The 15591-nt window shown below is 34.4% G+C and overlaps 2 protein-coding genes across 5 annotated transcripts; both read right to left on the bottom strand.

Annotated features, from left to right (window-relative positions):
• Positions 1 to 7090: 7090 nt before the first annotated feature.
• On the bottom strand, positions 7091 to 11063 carry LOC109149480 (pyridoxine/pyridoxamine 5'-phosphate oxidase 1, chloroplastic-like). Of its 4 annotated transcripts, none has more exons than XM_019297266.1 (14): positions 10891 to 11063; positions 10722 to 10772; positions 10192 to 10359; positions 9996 to 10101; positions 9614 to 9780; positions 9273 to 9488; positions 9048 to 9136; positions 8783 to 8833; positions 8604 to 8694; positions 8277 to 8381; positions 8062 to 8132; positions 7671 to 7766; positions 7431 to 7554; positions 7091 to 7335 (listed from the first exon to the last, which is right to left on the bottom strand). In XM_019297266.1, exons 1-14 carry the CDS (start codon positions 10990 to 10992, stop codon positions 7330 to 7332), a joined length of 1443 nt encoding a protein of 480 aa, XP_019152811.1. In that variant the 5' UTR covers positions 10993 to 11063; the 3' UTR covers positions 7091 to 7329. The 4 variants fall into 4 exon arrangements, with proteins under 4 accessions (XP_019152811.1, XP_019152813.1, XP_019152812.1 ...); XM_019297268.1 differs by having other exon boundaries at positions 7431 to 7521; XM_019297267.1 differs by having other exon boundaries at positions 10722 to 10760.
• Positions 11064 to 11500: 437 nt separating this feature from the next.
• LOC109149479 (betaine aldehyde dehydrogenase, chloroplastic-like) lies at positions 11501 to 15191 on the bottom strand. Its single transcript, XM_019297264.1, has 15 exons — positions 14876 to 15191; positions 14624 to 14754; positions 14327 to 14407; positions 14094 to 14242; positions 13798 to 13890; positions 13584 to 13707; positions 13388 to 13453; positions 13221 to 13290; positions 13054 to 13130; positions 12797 to 12910; positions 12627 to 12704; positions 12386 to 12537; positions 12204 to 12264; positions 12000 to 12106; positions 11501 to 11845 (listed from the first exon to the last, which is right to left on the bottom strand). The coding sequence occupies exons 1-15, from the start codon at positions 14991 to 14993 to the stop codon at positions 11755 to 11757; spliced, it is 1512 nt and encodes a 503-aa protein (XP_019152809.1). The 5' UTR covers positions 14994 to 15191; the 3' UTR covers positions 11501 to 11754.
• Between the last annotated feature and the right edge of the window lie 400 nt (positions 15192 to 15591).

Raw genomic sequence — 15591 nt, 5'->3', positions numbered from 1 at the left:
TGAAGTGAATATTTGACTTGTACCCAATATTAGAAACGATGACCCCAAGTCCTGTCATAGAATAGAATGTTTCTTTTTTTAATATTCCTTCCCTAGCTAGAATTAATGAATCAAGGCATATATATTCATTATATTGTTGCATGCATCCTGGAACAGATAAGATCACTCCAGTCAGCTGGTATACTATCTATCTATGATGAACTTTATGATGCTTAATAAAGATGATGCAAAATTCCATCTCTTTCAAACATATATAGATATAAAGATGGAATAGATCAGATTCGGAGTAATTATTATTCCATCTGTTGCGTATGTTGTCCACAAATAACAGATAGACTAGCATATATATGATGATCGAATACCCCTTTTAACATACTCACTTTTATGATTTAATTAATTTTTTTACCTCATTTGCAAATGAAATAATACCCAAGACTAGTAAAGAATAGTTAATAGATTAAAAATGTATTCTTTTCATTTTAGTTGTTAAAGAATAATTGTGGGCAAGTTGTAAAATAAACTATTAGTAGAGAACCACATACTTTAATTTGTCATAAACACGATCTATTACTAGGAATTACCATTATTGCAACTGTACTGTTATGGTAATAAATATCATAATTAAAAATGTCCCCTGGTCCTAATATTTTTTTGACATGATCATTTTTCACCATCAAGTTAACAAACCTATTTAAATGACGTTAAATATATATGAAAGTATTTCAATCTATATATTCAATTTTAAGTGTTAATTATTCATTTTTTTTTTTTTTTGGTTCAAGATTTATGTGTTATTCCACTGTTGTTAAGACTCAAGTTGTGGATTGCGGAGATGCGAATTACAATTAATGAAGATAGATGACTCTAGTTGTGAATTAGGATTGAATTTTTTTCAAAAAAATAAAAATAAAAATATAGCAAATCAACCACTTTAATTTGTATAAAAAGATCAAAATGCTCTTGTATTTAACTCATTTAATCAAGTGTGACGGAGGTTAAAAAATAATAATATTATAACCAATAAAAATAAAAATAAAAGTAGACCTATAATTTAAAACAAAAAATAAAATTAACTCTTAAGTCTTAATTGAAATGAGTGATTTTGATCACTGAAAAAGCTGTATAGTCAACTATCCATCCATTATTTATCGAATCCAAAATGAAAAGATTCTTGAGGAATAAGGTAGTGAGGTCGGCGGCAAAGGAGGAGACCGGTGGGACCCGGCAACTGGTCTTGCCGCCCCTACCCTGTTGCGCCATCGCCATGCCAGTAACAAGCTAGCTGTTACAAAATTTTCCATTTTAATGGGAAAAGGTTGAAAAATTAGTTAAAAAATATATATAATAAAGAAGTTTGACTGAATAGAATATAATTGTATGTAGGAGAGGCCCCCTATGGTGCCTAGCTGCCATAGTGCCACGTACCTTGTAATATTTGATTAGGCAGGCGTGGTGTCCTAGAATGTATGGTTTTGCAGATTAGATTATATTCCATTCCTGGAAATCTGGAATAGTAGAATAGAACCCATCCAGATATATTCATGCATGCATGCATGCATCCTGGAACACTGTACTACATACTACGTCCAGCTCGTATATATGTGGTTGGAATTGAAGTTCATAACTTTAGGATTATTATTATCATATCGCTGCTTAACATCTTCCTTAGCGTAGTCTCCATCTACCCACATTCCGCCCTAATTAAAAAACATACTATCTATAATTAAACCCTATCTATATTCCATCTCCACCCTAATTATATTATTTTGTAAAAACTAAACACTAGCTGTTATATTACTGCACTCTTATTATATTATGAGTGAATAAGTGCTTTAGGTATCGGCTTACATGTATGGACATTATGGCCCTGTTTGGTAAAAAATTAGCCTATAGGTCAATTTTGGCTTATTTGACTACTATTAATTGTTTGATTTAGTTAAAATATCAATATAAATGTTTGGTTAATTAGCTTTTTGCAACTCCAAAAGGCTATTCAAAAAGTTACTCTAAGCAACTTTTTCAATTAGCTTTTTGAGAAAAGAAATTATACCAAACAGCTATCAGCTAACAGCTAATTTACCAAACACTTTTCTACCATCAGCTAATGTTATCAACTATTTATACACTCTAATTAACACAATCAGCTAACAGCTAACAGCTATCAGCTAACAGCCATTTTACCAAACAGAGCCTATATGTAGTTGGTGTTTTGTTGGGTATTTCACTTCTTCTGTAGATGAGATTAGATTAGAGTTTGCATGACTATTGTATGTAGTATGTTTTTTTTTTTTTTTTTTTTTTTTTTTTTTTTTTTTTTTTTTTGAATGCATTGTATGTAGTAAAAGAAATATGTTGAGGATAATAGTTTTCAGCCTAGCCTTGCCAGTTGCCATCGGCATTCTTAAATATTATGGAAATCTTTTTTTTTTTTTTTTTTTTTTTTTTTTTTTTGGGCCTTAAATTTAGGTTAATTGAGGTGTGTGTGAGTAAGTTATTTAATTGCTATATGCACTTGTATGGGAGCTATTTAATTTGGATGTGGTTCTATCTATAATACTCAAAATTTAATTTGGTTACTGCATGTTGAACAATGCTTAATCAAGTAGCAGTTAGCTCGAGTAAACAAATGCTTAATCAAGTAGCAGTTAGCTCGAGTAAACAAATAGAGTACGTCAAACTTCAGCATTTTAATTCTTCCAAAAGGAAGAACCGACAGAGCATTTGGAAGGATGTAAATCATGGTGACTCAACTGAACATGGACCGTAGGGGCTAGACCGAGGATGTAAATCATGGACCGTAGAGGCTAGACCGAGGATGTAAATCATGGTGACTCAACTGAACATGAACCATAGACGCAGCCCCTCTCACTTTGAGAGGTTGCTCCCACACTGCCGCTGGTGAGACTCGATCCCTGGTCATTCTTCCAAAGTTTTACCTCAATGACCAGTTGAACTACCCATGCGGGCATTTTAATTAATATTAATACATAGAGGTCAAGTAGTTTGAGTAATGAATTGAATAGCTAGCTAGGGCCAAATTTGATCATTTTAATACTTCATTTAAGCAACTCAATGTGAGTTTAATCAAGTTTATATATTTATATATTATAAGTCAAGCACTTTGTGTTCAGATGTCATGTAATGACTTTTCTCATGTGGGAGGTCATGAGATCAAAGCAGGTCATGAGATCAAAGCTCAAACGTTGTTGTATGTACATGTAATAGAGTTAGAGTCATTCAAAAAAAAAAAATTATAAAAATGTCTTATTATTTGAGATATAATTTATGCTATAATATTTAGTTTTATAATTTTTATATATGTAAAAAAAAATTATATAGCTAGCCGAGTTTGAAGTGGCATGGATCTAATTAGTTTGATTTTTTAAAGTGGAGCTTCAAACTTTGAGGATATGATGATATAAAATTACATCCAAACCTGAGTGGCCAAGGAGGATTGCAGTACGTCCTAGCTGCAGGGGCTAGTGGGACTCCGATCCGAGAATTGGTTTGCATGTCACCCTATTAAGATAGCCTTAATTAAGGAAGCAAATTCACATTTAAATTATTATATGTATATATCCGGCCATCAGATCATATCGAACTGATTCTATTGACAAAGTTACAACTCCGCCGGCAGGCCGCCCGGCCAGTACATACTAACCATTCTGAGATGGAGATACACACAAATTAAAAGATAAACACGTACACAGACGACAACAGTACAGTTACGTTATATTACAACGTAACAAAAGCAAAGCAAACTAACGTCTCCAAGGGAGGGGCCCCATACGTAGTATATATATAGTGGTTTACATGCATAACATATCCATATATATTATATTAGTAATTCTTAGCTGCGGGTGCGTGCTGGATCGGAGGGCGTTAGTTAGTATCCTGGGGCAGGAGTACTAGAACTTGGGACGGGATCGATCATTGAGCGGCCGCGGCGAGCGGTATGGATAATATTATTATTGGTAGAAGTTGGATGAGTTGCAACCTCAACCGCAGCAGCAGCTATTATGATCGCCAGGAGAAAGAGAATAATAAGAATGAAGATGAGGGAGGAGGGTTTGCACCCCATACTCTTCATCATCATCATTCAATTCGATATATATATGAAGTTGGTTTCTTTTAGTTTAGTGAGCTGAGAGAGATCGAGTACGTAGTGGTGTCAGTTGGGGGCCTCTATTTATACAAGGATGGGGATTATTATAGCTCTGAAAAATCCTACTTTAATTTGTACTCCACTTCTTTTTACTTTTATTCATTCACTCAAAATTTTAATATTATTATTTTCTGTAAAACTCACACAATGAAAATAACTTATTATCATTTGTCACATTAAAAAGTAAAAATGAGAGAATACAGATCAAGAATTTATGTAATACAACTCTATTAGATTATATTAATTTAGGCTCTATATTTAATTTCAAGGTAATTAGGTCAAATCAGTACATCAATTCAAACAGCCTAAGTCAATTAATAATTAGCCCATGCATATCATTCCGGCCATGTGTCAACACATTATATTGTTTCTTGAACTTAAGGTGTGTTTGGAAATCAATAAATTTTTTTTAGAAAATGTTTTCTAGAAAATAAGTTATTCTTCAGAAAATATTTTTATTTTCAATGTTTAGTTGCATTTCAAAAAATTATCTTGGTGTGTTTGGTTTATTTTTCTGAAAAATGAACATAATTATATAATTAAACATTTTAGTTGCTTTGTTTAGAATATAACAATTTATAATAATAATATACATGGTGGTGGTAGGGGTGATTGGATGTGATATTATTTGTTATAATAATAATAATAATAATAATAATAATAATAATAATAATAATAATAATAATAATAAGTGGTGGAAACAACAGTGGTGATGGTGGTGTGGTGACGGTGGTGGTGGTAGTAGTGGTTGAGGTGGTGGTGTGATGTTGGTGACTTGGTGTGCCAATTGAAAAATGATTTCTCTAAAAAAAAAAAGAAAAAAGAAGTCATTTTTAAAGAAAATAAGGATATTTTCCTTTGATTCACCTTTTCCACTCTTTACCAAACACTAAAAATCCGAAAAATTATTTTATGAGTTTTAATTTCAAAGACACTCTTAATTATTATAGGCAACATATATACATGCACAACTCCCTCTCCAACTTATGATTCCCCGGCCCTATTGGCGTAAATCGGCAAATTATGCCCTGGACCCGTGTCCACATTGAATTGTGGACACGGGCCCAAAACGACGTCGTTTTTTTAAAAAAATGCGTCATTTAGTTAAAAAAAAAAAATTTGTGCGCGTTTTACCGTTCACGGCGTTATTTTTTTTTTTTTTTGGATTATGAATGTACAGTTATGCCGTTATGAATGTACAGTTATTCCATTATGAATATACAGTTATGTAATTATGAAATTATGAACGCAGAGCTCTAACATTATGAACTTACAATTATGAACATATATAGTGATAAAATTATGACCATGGAGTTTTAAAATTGTGAATATAGAGCTTCGAAGATTATGAATGTACAGTTATCGAGTTATGAATGTACAGTTATAGAGTTATGAATCTACAGTTATGGAGTTATGAATCTACAGTTATGAGATTATGAATTTACAGTATGGAATTATGAATGTACAGTTATTGATCAAATTATAAACAAAGAGCTCTAACATTATGAACTTACAATTATGAACATATAGTGATAAAATTATGAACATAGAGCTCTAAAATTGTGAACATAGAGCTTCGAAAATTATGAATGTACAATTATGGAGTTATGAATGTACAGTTATGGAATTATGAATGTACAGTTATGGAATTATGAATGTACAGTTATGGAGTTATGAATGTACAGTTATAGAGTTATGAACGTACAGTTATGGAGTTATGAATGTATAGTTATTAACATATAGTAATAAAATTATGAATATATACTCTTACAATGAAGCGGTCTGAAATTAAAAAAAAAAAAAAAACAAAAAAAAAAAAGAAATAACAGTGCCTAACGGCACTGTTACCCGTGTCCAGCAAGCATGCTAGACACGGGTCCAACGCATAACGATTGGCGTAAATCTTACATACCCACGTATAGTACAGTAGTCACTACAATGCATATAAGCATATATGAAGAGTGTACTAATTACCATTTAATTTGAATCCATCAAATACCTACAAATATCTAGCTTTCTTCAATTCACATCTTGGACCATGTTCCCATCAATTCCAATGCGATAAAGAAAGATGTTGGTAATATTAAATGCATATTTAATAACTAAGGGAGCCAATTATATATAATTATTCCATGTAATGATCAGAGTATTTTACTTTGAATATACCTACTACTAAAAGCCTAAATTGATAGTTTATATGTTTAACACATTTCTCACAGGTTGATTATATTTTTTTTTTATGGGCTCCAAGTTACGCGTGAACCATAGTATTTTTTTTTATTAGTAACATGAAGATTTGATGACCTTTGGCATGTGAAGATTCGATGATCTTTGGCATGAGGTTGATTCTGATAAAGTATATATTTCATATTAACTAAAAGGCTAAACTAATAGTTGAACTACACATTTATATGTATATTATATGCTCAACACATACCTACATATGTAATATTTGTATAAAGTATTTAATTTGAGAGAGATTTTACAATATATTTTACGGAGTATTTTATTTTATGGTATGCCAAATATATAATCTTGTGTAAACAGTATGTGAGTAGGAGAAAATAGAGAAGAAATTAAAAATGGCAAAGAGAGATGGAAGTGAAAAGTGTATTAATAGACCGCACGTAGCAAGCATCCTGATCCTGCCCCCACGTGTGCCGACAAGAGTAAAAACCAGATACGCCTTTTAATTTGTGGACAAAAGGGCCCCACATTGACTTTTGTTCTGTTTGGTTTCTTGAATCATCCATCGATCGTATCATTTTCCAGACGCATATATATATATAATATAATATAATCTGCCTTCAACGTACGCGACGTAACGAAACCGAAGCTATACTATTTGGACGAATATAGTTCCTTGGTTCACCAATCACCACATAAAATAAAATTATAAACAACAAAAATAATACTATTCCACAAGTAATTAAGTGCGGTCTATTATATACTTAAATACAAATGGAATGAGTGCATACATCCAACACTGACTATATATGAGTTTCTGAAAAGCAACCCTTATATTAACTAGCTTGTTTCGTGCATATAATGTGCCTCAACTCGTTATTTTGGAACAAAAACAATTACTACACTTTTCTAAATCTTCCTTCTCGATCATTTGTTTTCATATAACAGCATTACGTTTTTCAGCCTCCAGGCCATGCCTAAAACTGCAAGAAAAAAAAAAAAAAAAAAAAAAAATCTCCTTAGGTTGATATGGAAAGTGTGCATGGGAGAAACAGAATCTATCCATTTAGCAAAATACCTTAGATGATGATTCCATGAGGGTGTTTCGTTGCATTATTTTCCATCGTTTCCTCCCATCAATTTCTTTTTCTTCACTAATATAACATAACCTGTCCATCATATCATATAAATGCACATACGAGACCAATAATAATTAATGTACAATATAATGATCAGCATCAAGATGTTCTTCATTTTCGATTCTTTAAGGCTGGCCGGGATACCAACTTCATTAACAAAGATGGATAGATTGACGTACTTTAGGTTGACACGAGATTCCTCTCCTTGCCAAAACTCAAAATATTTAGGTACAAGTCTGTATCCGCCCCAGTGCTTGGGCCTTGGCATCAAGCTTCTGCACATGGAAGTAGTTATTAAAAACTGCAGAATATAATTAATGTTATGAAAGATAAAAGGGGTGACCATGTTATAAAGCACAAACATACTCTATACATGTGGGTGACGTGATTTTCGTACTATAGTAAAGAAGCAGTGCATGCATTTTTATGTTTTTGTCTTTTAAATATCAGAATGATGATCACTATTATGTCATGACATATATTAGATAATTGTTGGCATACCCGAAGTGAAAACAAGAACACCCTTTCAGACTAGCAAAAAAAATCACAAATAGCAATAGTATTACTGACCCCTCAGGGTACTTTCCATCTAATTCTTTGTATTGTTGATGGAGAATCTCCCTCCCAGGAATTTCAGTGCTCTGAAGATTATTGAAAACAAAAAAAGAAAAGAAAAAAAGTAGGCTGGCTCAGCAGACGATGATGAGGTATATCATATATATGTACAAGTTACACACATGCAGGAGAATCCAATATTGTGAGCAAGCTAGAAATTTAAGAGAAACCTGCTTGCTGATTATCGGTCTAATCTGAATATCTCGTGGAAGGCTATGGAAGTATTGCTCAGATTCCTCATCAGAAACTTTCTGTACAAAGCCATCCACTCTTATCTGCTCCCAGTAAACTGTTAGCACAAGTTTATACAGAACACCATATGAAATTGATGTATATATACATTCATTCCACTTTTTAGGATTGGAGCTAGCAATCCAAATATATGTGAAATTATTTTCTTAACCAACACCAATTCATATATGCATTCAGCATCAATTGTACTGTGTAGAATTTTGCAATCATATAGTCCTATTGGAGTGCAAAGACACTGCAGGCACCTGGCAATTTAAACAACTCCAATAGAAAAGAAGTGATGCATGTGGATTTTCAGATATTTCACGAGCCTTCCTGCTTTCATAACTGGTGTACCTGATTTCGCATTAGGAAAGGATTATATTGGACAGCATTTCAGGAAATAAATCTTGAGATATGTCACTGTGAGAGTCACACAACTCACCAGACAAAGCCATCTTTGTTAACTCCTTCTAGAGAAACCACCCGAGATGAGCTGATTATTAGAGAAAAGCACAATCATTACGTAAGCATGATAGAATTATTATTATTAAAATTTAATTGAAGGATGATGTTCCTCTTTAAGAAATAAATATGGATCTACGTAACACCTTGATATTTATAGTTGGAGGTACATTTAATTTATCCGGCAAAGAAGGGTTCAACAAAACATTTAGAAATCAGGGAAAAAATGGAAGCAATAGACTAACGGTTTTCCATCTTTGGTTCCAGTTGATAGTGCCATATAATTTGGTTCCTTCACACCGGCAACTAATGCATGATCAAACCATTTCTTGAACTGCAAAGAAATAGATGATTTCAAATAAAAACTAGTAGCAAAAGCCATTTGAAATTCTTTCACCGTCTAGGGACCGTGTAAAGATCTTGAGGGTATGTGGTGTCAAATCATTGAACTAGCTAGTATGAAGCCAAACCTGATCGAATGGGTCTGCCTCAACGTGCATTCCTAGCAGTGCTAGTGGATAAATCTCGGGAGGCCTTCCAATTCGCACACACATAGAAGTGCCGGGATACAATGGAAGTCTAAGCTTGAATTTGTCTACAATAGACGGTGGGATGAATCTTCCACCTAAAAAGTGATGTGGACCATAAAACCTTTTGGCACACAATTTAGGAGCAGTTAAAGAAACCTGTACATTAAAATATAAAATTTCTTTAGATAGTCTACTTAATATAGAGAAAAAATAAGTAAATGATTCATCTATGGTACTGAAAATAGCTAGGAAATTAAATAAATAGTGATTTACAAAAATACCAGCATGCTAGGCCTAATGCCTTCACCATTTATATCTCCTCCATCAACATGCCATCCGGATGGTATGTCCACAGAGACAATCACAGGTGACTTCCTATGCGAATCACGGGGATTCTTTAGGGACACCAATCTCTGAATAAGTTCATCAAAAGGTGGCTTAGGGGTCCCTGAAGAAAGATAAACAGTGATTTACATTAGATGACTTAAATAACCAGAGATATATATATTTTCCAATGAACTCAAGCAGTTACATTAATGCCTCATACAATTCAAATATAACCTCACATTTAATCTCTCTTTCCTAACTTGCATGAGTTTGCACCAAGTAAATGAAGTTTCTATAAATAAGAGAAGCAAGAACATTTTTGAAAAGGATTATTACCATGGAACGAAAACCCAAAAATTGAGTCCACAATTACATCAAAGTCATCAGATAGGTCAGCAGGTAGACCTTCCACATGCAGGAATGGAATTGATAGTGATTCAAGCTATATATTAAAAACAAAAGCTTGTAAATAAGTAGTCCCAAGAAATCATGAGCCCTGAATTTTCATGAAATTAGAGCATCTAGCTGATACCTGAGTTACCAGACCAGTATAAGGGTGCTTAGGAGTTTGCATTGGATAGCATAGAAACAGTTCATATCCAAAGTAATGTAAGTGTCGAGCAGCTACAAGACCATCACCACCATTGCTTCCTGGGCCACAAATCACAAGAATTCGACGGTATTCCTTTGGATTGTAGACCTAGCCAACAAAAGAATGCAAATGCTAATTTTATTTAAACTTTAAAGATGAAGATAAACATGGTTTGGGACAACATCCTTTCATAAACTAGATACTAGATAGTAATATTAGAGTACAAATGACAGAGACTCCTACAACCAAATCACACCAATCTGCATGAAGCGCACAAACCACAAATAAACCACAAAAAGCAGCAAGAAAAGCCACCAGGGGGAATTGAAATGAAGCACATTGCATAACAGAAGCTCAGAAACCAACTCTACCACATGGGATTAGCCAAAGGAACTGTCTTTTCTCAAACATTTGAGGAGAAATCAAAGGAACATACTACTACTAAAGCCACCAGCAGAGGAATTACATACCTCAGCTATTGCAGTCGCAATACTCAAGCCAGCCAATTCCTGAAGTGAAAACTCAAAACCAAAAAAAGAACATCAGGAATTTCTAAATAGACAACACAACTCAAAGGTGTATATATAGAGTTCAACAAGGAAAAAAGAAGACTAGAAAGATTGAAACTTGAACACTGACCATTAGTTGATCTATGCTAAACCCCAAAGGACCCATCAGCAGGTGATCAATCTCCGTAGCTTCCTGGTGAGTTAGATATGAAATTGGGGTTGTGCTTCCCATTTTCTTCACTGATTCATTACCAACGTGGTACGTGGAAGAATAATAGAGAGCGTAGGATGAAGAAAAAGAGAAGTGTGGAATCTGCCCGACAAGAAATGCTTGAGAAAATGACAAGTACTACTGGATCGATAGTATATTCCTTTCCTAGGTCCAGTAGCTCAATGGTCTGAAATACATAAACTATGGCCCAATAATCGGCAGCCCACTGAGGCAACCTCGACCCAAATCTGAATTGTCCTCCTAGATTATGTGTATGTATACTATATATAATTGACTTATTATAACTTGATTGCAAGTTGTAACTATAAAATAAATAAGTTTTGTGTGAAACTGTTATTGTGTAAAAGTGTCTTAGACATTCGTAAAATGTCTATAAACATACATATAGTAATATACAAACATATTTTGAAATATTAATTAATTTTGGATTGGATGTTTTTTTAGTAAGAAAAAATGGCATTGTTTTGGTTATAAAATTAAAAATGGGGAATTGTACAAGATAAGTAAATGATGCCATTGTTAACCTTTACTACCAAGTAGCAACCAAATCGAAGCGGGCTTATTAACACAGAAGATTGAACACAAATCCAATTATCTATTCATCCTGTTTAGAAACAGGAGGCTTATTACATAGTATTATTGAGTAGCTAGGCATCCATGACTATGAGAGAATAGAATACAACAATATATGTGTTGGTAGTTTCATGGTGTTCCATTCTAACAGACAGACAGCAGAATGAAGTTGTTCCTGTCTGTCTCTTTTCACAGCTTTGAAGGAGACTTGTAAAAACCCCAAGCCTCATCCGACACGTACTGCGTAACCTGCTTGATGTTCAAGTAGTTTTCTAGTCCCCTGCAAACAATAACAACACTTCATTGCTTTCTTCATCCTCTATATATATATATATATATATGCATGCATTATATTTTCTCTTCTTTCTAGTTATGGTTTCTGATAGGATAAAAACTGTTAAATGCAGAAATAAAAAGGATTAGTTTCAGATTACCATTCCCCTAGTTCACGACCAAAACCACTACGCTTCTTTCCTCCCCAAGGAGGTTGCCAAAAGCATGGCTGTGAGCAGTTGATCCAGACTATACCTGACTGAAAAGCCTGCACATTTCAGGGAGATTCAAATTATAAACGTGACATTCTCCAGGATAATGATTGGTTTTTTAAAATGAGGATGGAGCTGAGAAAGAACTCTTACCTTTGTCAATCGCTCGCATCTTGCCAGATCTTTTGACAAGACCGCAGCACCCAAACCATATCTATACAAAATTACCCATGGGAAGAAGGGGAAAGAAAGTTCAGATTTATTTGCAACATAAACAAGTGTTGATCCTATTAATTATACTGTCTGTCATTAACGCCAATTGGTGAGAGACTTACTGGGTGTCATTTGCTAGCTCAATGGCTTCAGCTTCAGTTTTAAATGTCTTGACACAAAGAACGGGCCCAAATACTTCCTCTCTCCAGATTTGCATGTTCGTATTTACGTCTGTTATGATGGTTGGTTCAATGTAATACCCCTTTTTCAAATGCTGCAATTCAATTGTGAATAAAGTTCATGACCATGAAGATTAATTTTTAAAAAAAAAATCCCTGGTTAAACGTTACTATAAACTTCTACCTCAGGACGCTGGCCACCATACAAAATGGTTGCACCTTCACTTCTGGCTGTTGAGATGCATTTCATCACCTTTTCATACTGTAAACAGTGTAAAGTACATAAAATTTTCAGTAAGTCTAAAATAATACAAAAAACAAATTTAGGAATGATTCCCTTCTCATCAGTCTTACTTGTCCATGACTAACAAGTGGACCAAGTTTACAATCATCCTCCAAGGGATCTGATATTTTAATATTTTTGGTCCATTTCACAAGCCTATCCAAAAATTCTGCAGCAATGCTTTCCTGTGACATTGAGAATGGAGAGGCCAATTAATCCATCCAAGTAGATTAAAAACGTAAATGGAAAAATAAGTTTCAGACCAGAAGTTGTAAACTTTTGGCTTAAGGTTTCCAGAATTAACTATACAACGTAAAGGGGATGATACCTGCAATATGAGACGAGATGTTGCACTACAAATTTGACCATTTGTCCAAAAGCAACCAAAAAGAGTCCACTCAGCAGCTGATGCAATACACAAACACATCATAATACTCCAAGAGTCAGACTAAAAGATTAATAATGTACGGAGTACGATTTAGGAAAAGGCTAAACCTTTATCAAGGTCACCAAAATCCTCAAATATAACTATAGGGCTTTTGCCACCAAGCTCAAGTGTTACGGGCTGTAAATGAAAATAAAAAAGAAAGAAAGAATCAATCATACCCTAAAACTCAAAAATAAAAGTTACTATCAAAGAACACCAAAAGAGGTTAACATACCTTGACAAGCTGGGCTGCAGCAGTCATGATTTTAACCCCTGTGGCATTACTGCCTGTAAATGCAATCTATGCATTATTGCAAAAAGATTAAAAAGGATTAAGCCCCACAATCATGGTACAATAAAATGTCAAGTCAATGGAAACAATGATAAATATACACTAACGAAATGAGAAAATCTAAAGCAGCAAATTAAACCTTGTCAACATGAGGATGAGATGCCAAAGGAGCACCTGCTTCTGGTCCCAACCCCGTTAGAATGTTAAGGGCACCAGGAGGAAGGCCAACCTCTTTACACACTTCACCCAACTCCAAACATGTACTGAAATTGAAAAATATATAATAATAAGTTAAAAACCAAAATAGAATGGCAACACTAGATAACAAGAAAATTAAGAGGATATAGACTCACATTGAAGCTAGTTCAGATGGTTTAAGTATTGCAGCACAACCAGCAGCCAGCGCAGGGGCAACTTTCCAGGTAGCCATCAACATAGGATAATTCCTATCACATGTAAAAGTGAAATTTAGATCTGTTGCAAATTATGATTAATATTTGGTTTCCAAGGGCATAAGGAGCACAATGACTCCAAACCATCCTCCTATAATATGATATAAGTAAAGATGACTATTTTCGAGTGAAAATGAAATTTAATAATTTAGAAATGAAAGCACGCCCTAATTGTAAGAGTGTAAGAACATATATACCATGGAGTAATCAAGCCAACAACACCAAGGGGCTCTCTGAGAACGTAAGTATTAAATGAATCCAAATGAAGAGGAACGGGAGTCTTCTGTCTTGAATCCAAGGCTTCAGCGAGGTCAGCATAGTATTCAAAACATGCTGCAACATCATCCTGAGTGATACGAAGAAGCAACCATAAACACACCGAGTATGGTAGTAAATAATCTAGCTGTTACTTGAGGTATTTGTAACATACTATATCTGCATCTGCTTCCAGCCAAGGTTTTCCAGAATCAATGGCTTCAAGTGTTCCTAGTTCAGGCTTCCTCTCTTTTACCTACACCAAACAGAATATAAGCTCATGGAGGTCAGATGTCATTGATTAGAAGCCAGGTACACAACTTGATTTCAGTATTTTCTGTTATAATATATATGGAATATGAAGTTGATAAAATCAGAAATAACACATCAATCAATCCTAGGAAAAAGAAGTTCAAAAGTAAGATTAATAAACATAAGAAAGATGGAATTTTGATGGTAAAAAAGTATAAACCTTGGCAGCAATGGCACGCAAATATTTAGCCCGTTGAGCCCCTGTGGTGGAGCCCCACTCCCCGGCCATAGCTCTCCGAGCAGCTTCTACAGCTATATCCACATCTTCCGGAGTGGCTCCCGGAATATCCCCTGCCCGCCCGTGTAACATTCAAACTTTCCCATTAAAACCACTTCACGTACTTTCAGTTTAGATTAAATTAAATTTAATAAAAGAAATAAGAAATGAACACTGCAAAATTTATATACAAACCGATGGTTTCTTCTGTAGCAGGATTGATAATGGGTAGACGGTTCCTCTTGAGAGGCTCTATCCATTCGCCGCCGATGAAGAGCTGCCGGGTCGGTATTCGAACATTGGGAATGGCCATCGCAATTGGTGAGAGAGAGAGAGAGAGAGTGTGTGTGACAACTGAGAAGAGTAGCGTAACCGTAACAGTAAGTGGGAGTGAATATTAATACGGAGTAGTACTAATGCCCGCCGGTCCGTGGCAAATGCGTGACGTAAGTGGCGGGATCCATGCCACCGACTGTCTTATTGGCGGCAACGGCGGTTGGTTACATTCTTACTTTTATGTTCCAGCTACATAAGATTCCTGTCGTATAATTTTATACTCATTTTTTATTAATAGATTAAATAATTTAATGTTAACATATCTTACCATGATACCATATCATGTGACAACTGACAAAATATTAACATTATTCCATTTCTCGTAGAGTTCTGTTCTAAGACAAAAACAAAAATTGGTTTCCACGTGATATATGATTATTATTATTATTTTGAAATTATTGTCTCAAGTCGTTATCGCATGCGTACTTTGCAGATGTACGTTGTTTGGTTTACTTTGGGTCTATATACCAAACAAGGCCTTACTCTATGCCTAGTCTAGTGGCCCAAAACATTTATTTTTATTTATTTTCATTTCTGGCCAGAATTTTTTATTTTATACAGGTCAGGTCAACATT

Source organism: Ipomoea nil, unplaced genomic scaffold, assembly GCF_001879475.1.
Source record: "Ipomoea nil cultivar Tokyo-kokei standard unplaced genomic scaffold, Asagao_1.1 scaffold2159, whole genome shotgun sequence".
In the NCBI taxonomy this organism is placed as follows: domain Eukaryota; kingdom Viridiplantae; phylum Streptophyta; class Magnoliopsida; order Solanales; family Convolvulaceae; genus Ipomoea; species Ipomoea nil.
This window is presented reverse-complemented; position numbering and strand designations above follow the sequence as displayed.

Bases quoted from the DNA above. Each gene is read 5' to 3' on its own strand.
- LOC109149480 (XM_019297266.1), bottom strand. From the start codon at position 10,992: ATGGGAAGCACAACCCCAATTTCATATCTAACTCACCAGGAAGCTACG. The intron at 10,773-10,890 runs GTCAGTGTTCAA...TTTGGTTTTGAG, and splicing joins TTAGCATAGATCAACTAATG to TTTTCACTTCAGGAATTGGC. The intron at 9,137-9,272 runs GTTTGGCTTCAT...ATTTCTTTGCAG, and splicing joins AGGCAGACCCATTCGATCAG to TTCAAGAAATGGTTTGATCA.
- LOC109149479 (XM_019297264.1), bottom strand. From the start codon at position 14,993: ATGGCCATTCCCAATGTTCGAATACCGACCCGGCAGCTCTTCATCGGC. The intron at 14,755-14,875 runs GTTTGTATATAA...ACGGGCGGGCAG, and splicing joins TGCTACAGAAGAAACCATCG to GGGATATTCCGGGAGCCACT. The intron at 14,243-14,326 runs GTATGTTACAAA...CGTATCACTCAG, and splicing joins TGGAAGCAGATGCAGATATA to GATGATGTTGCAGCATGTTT.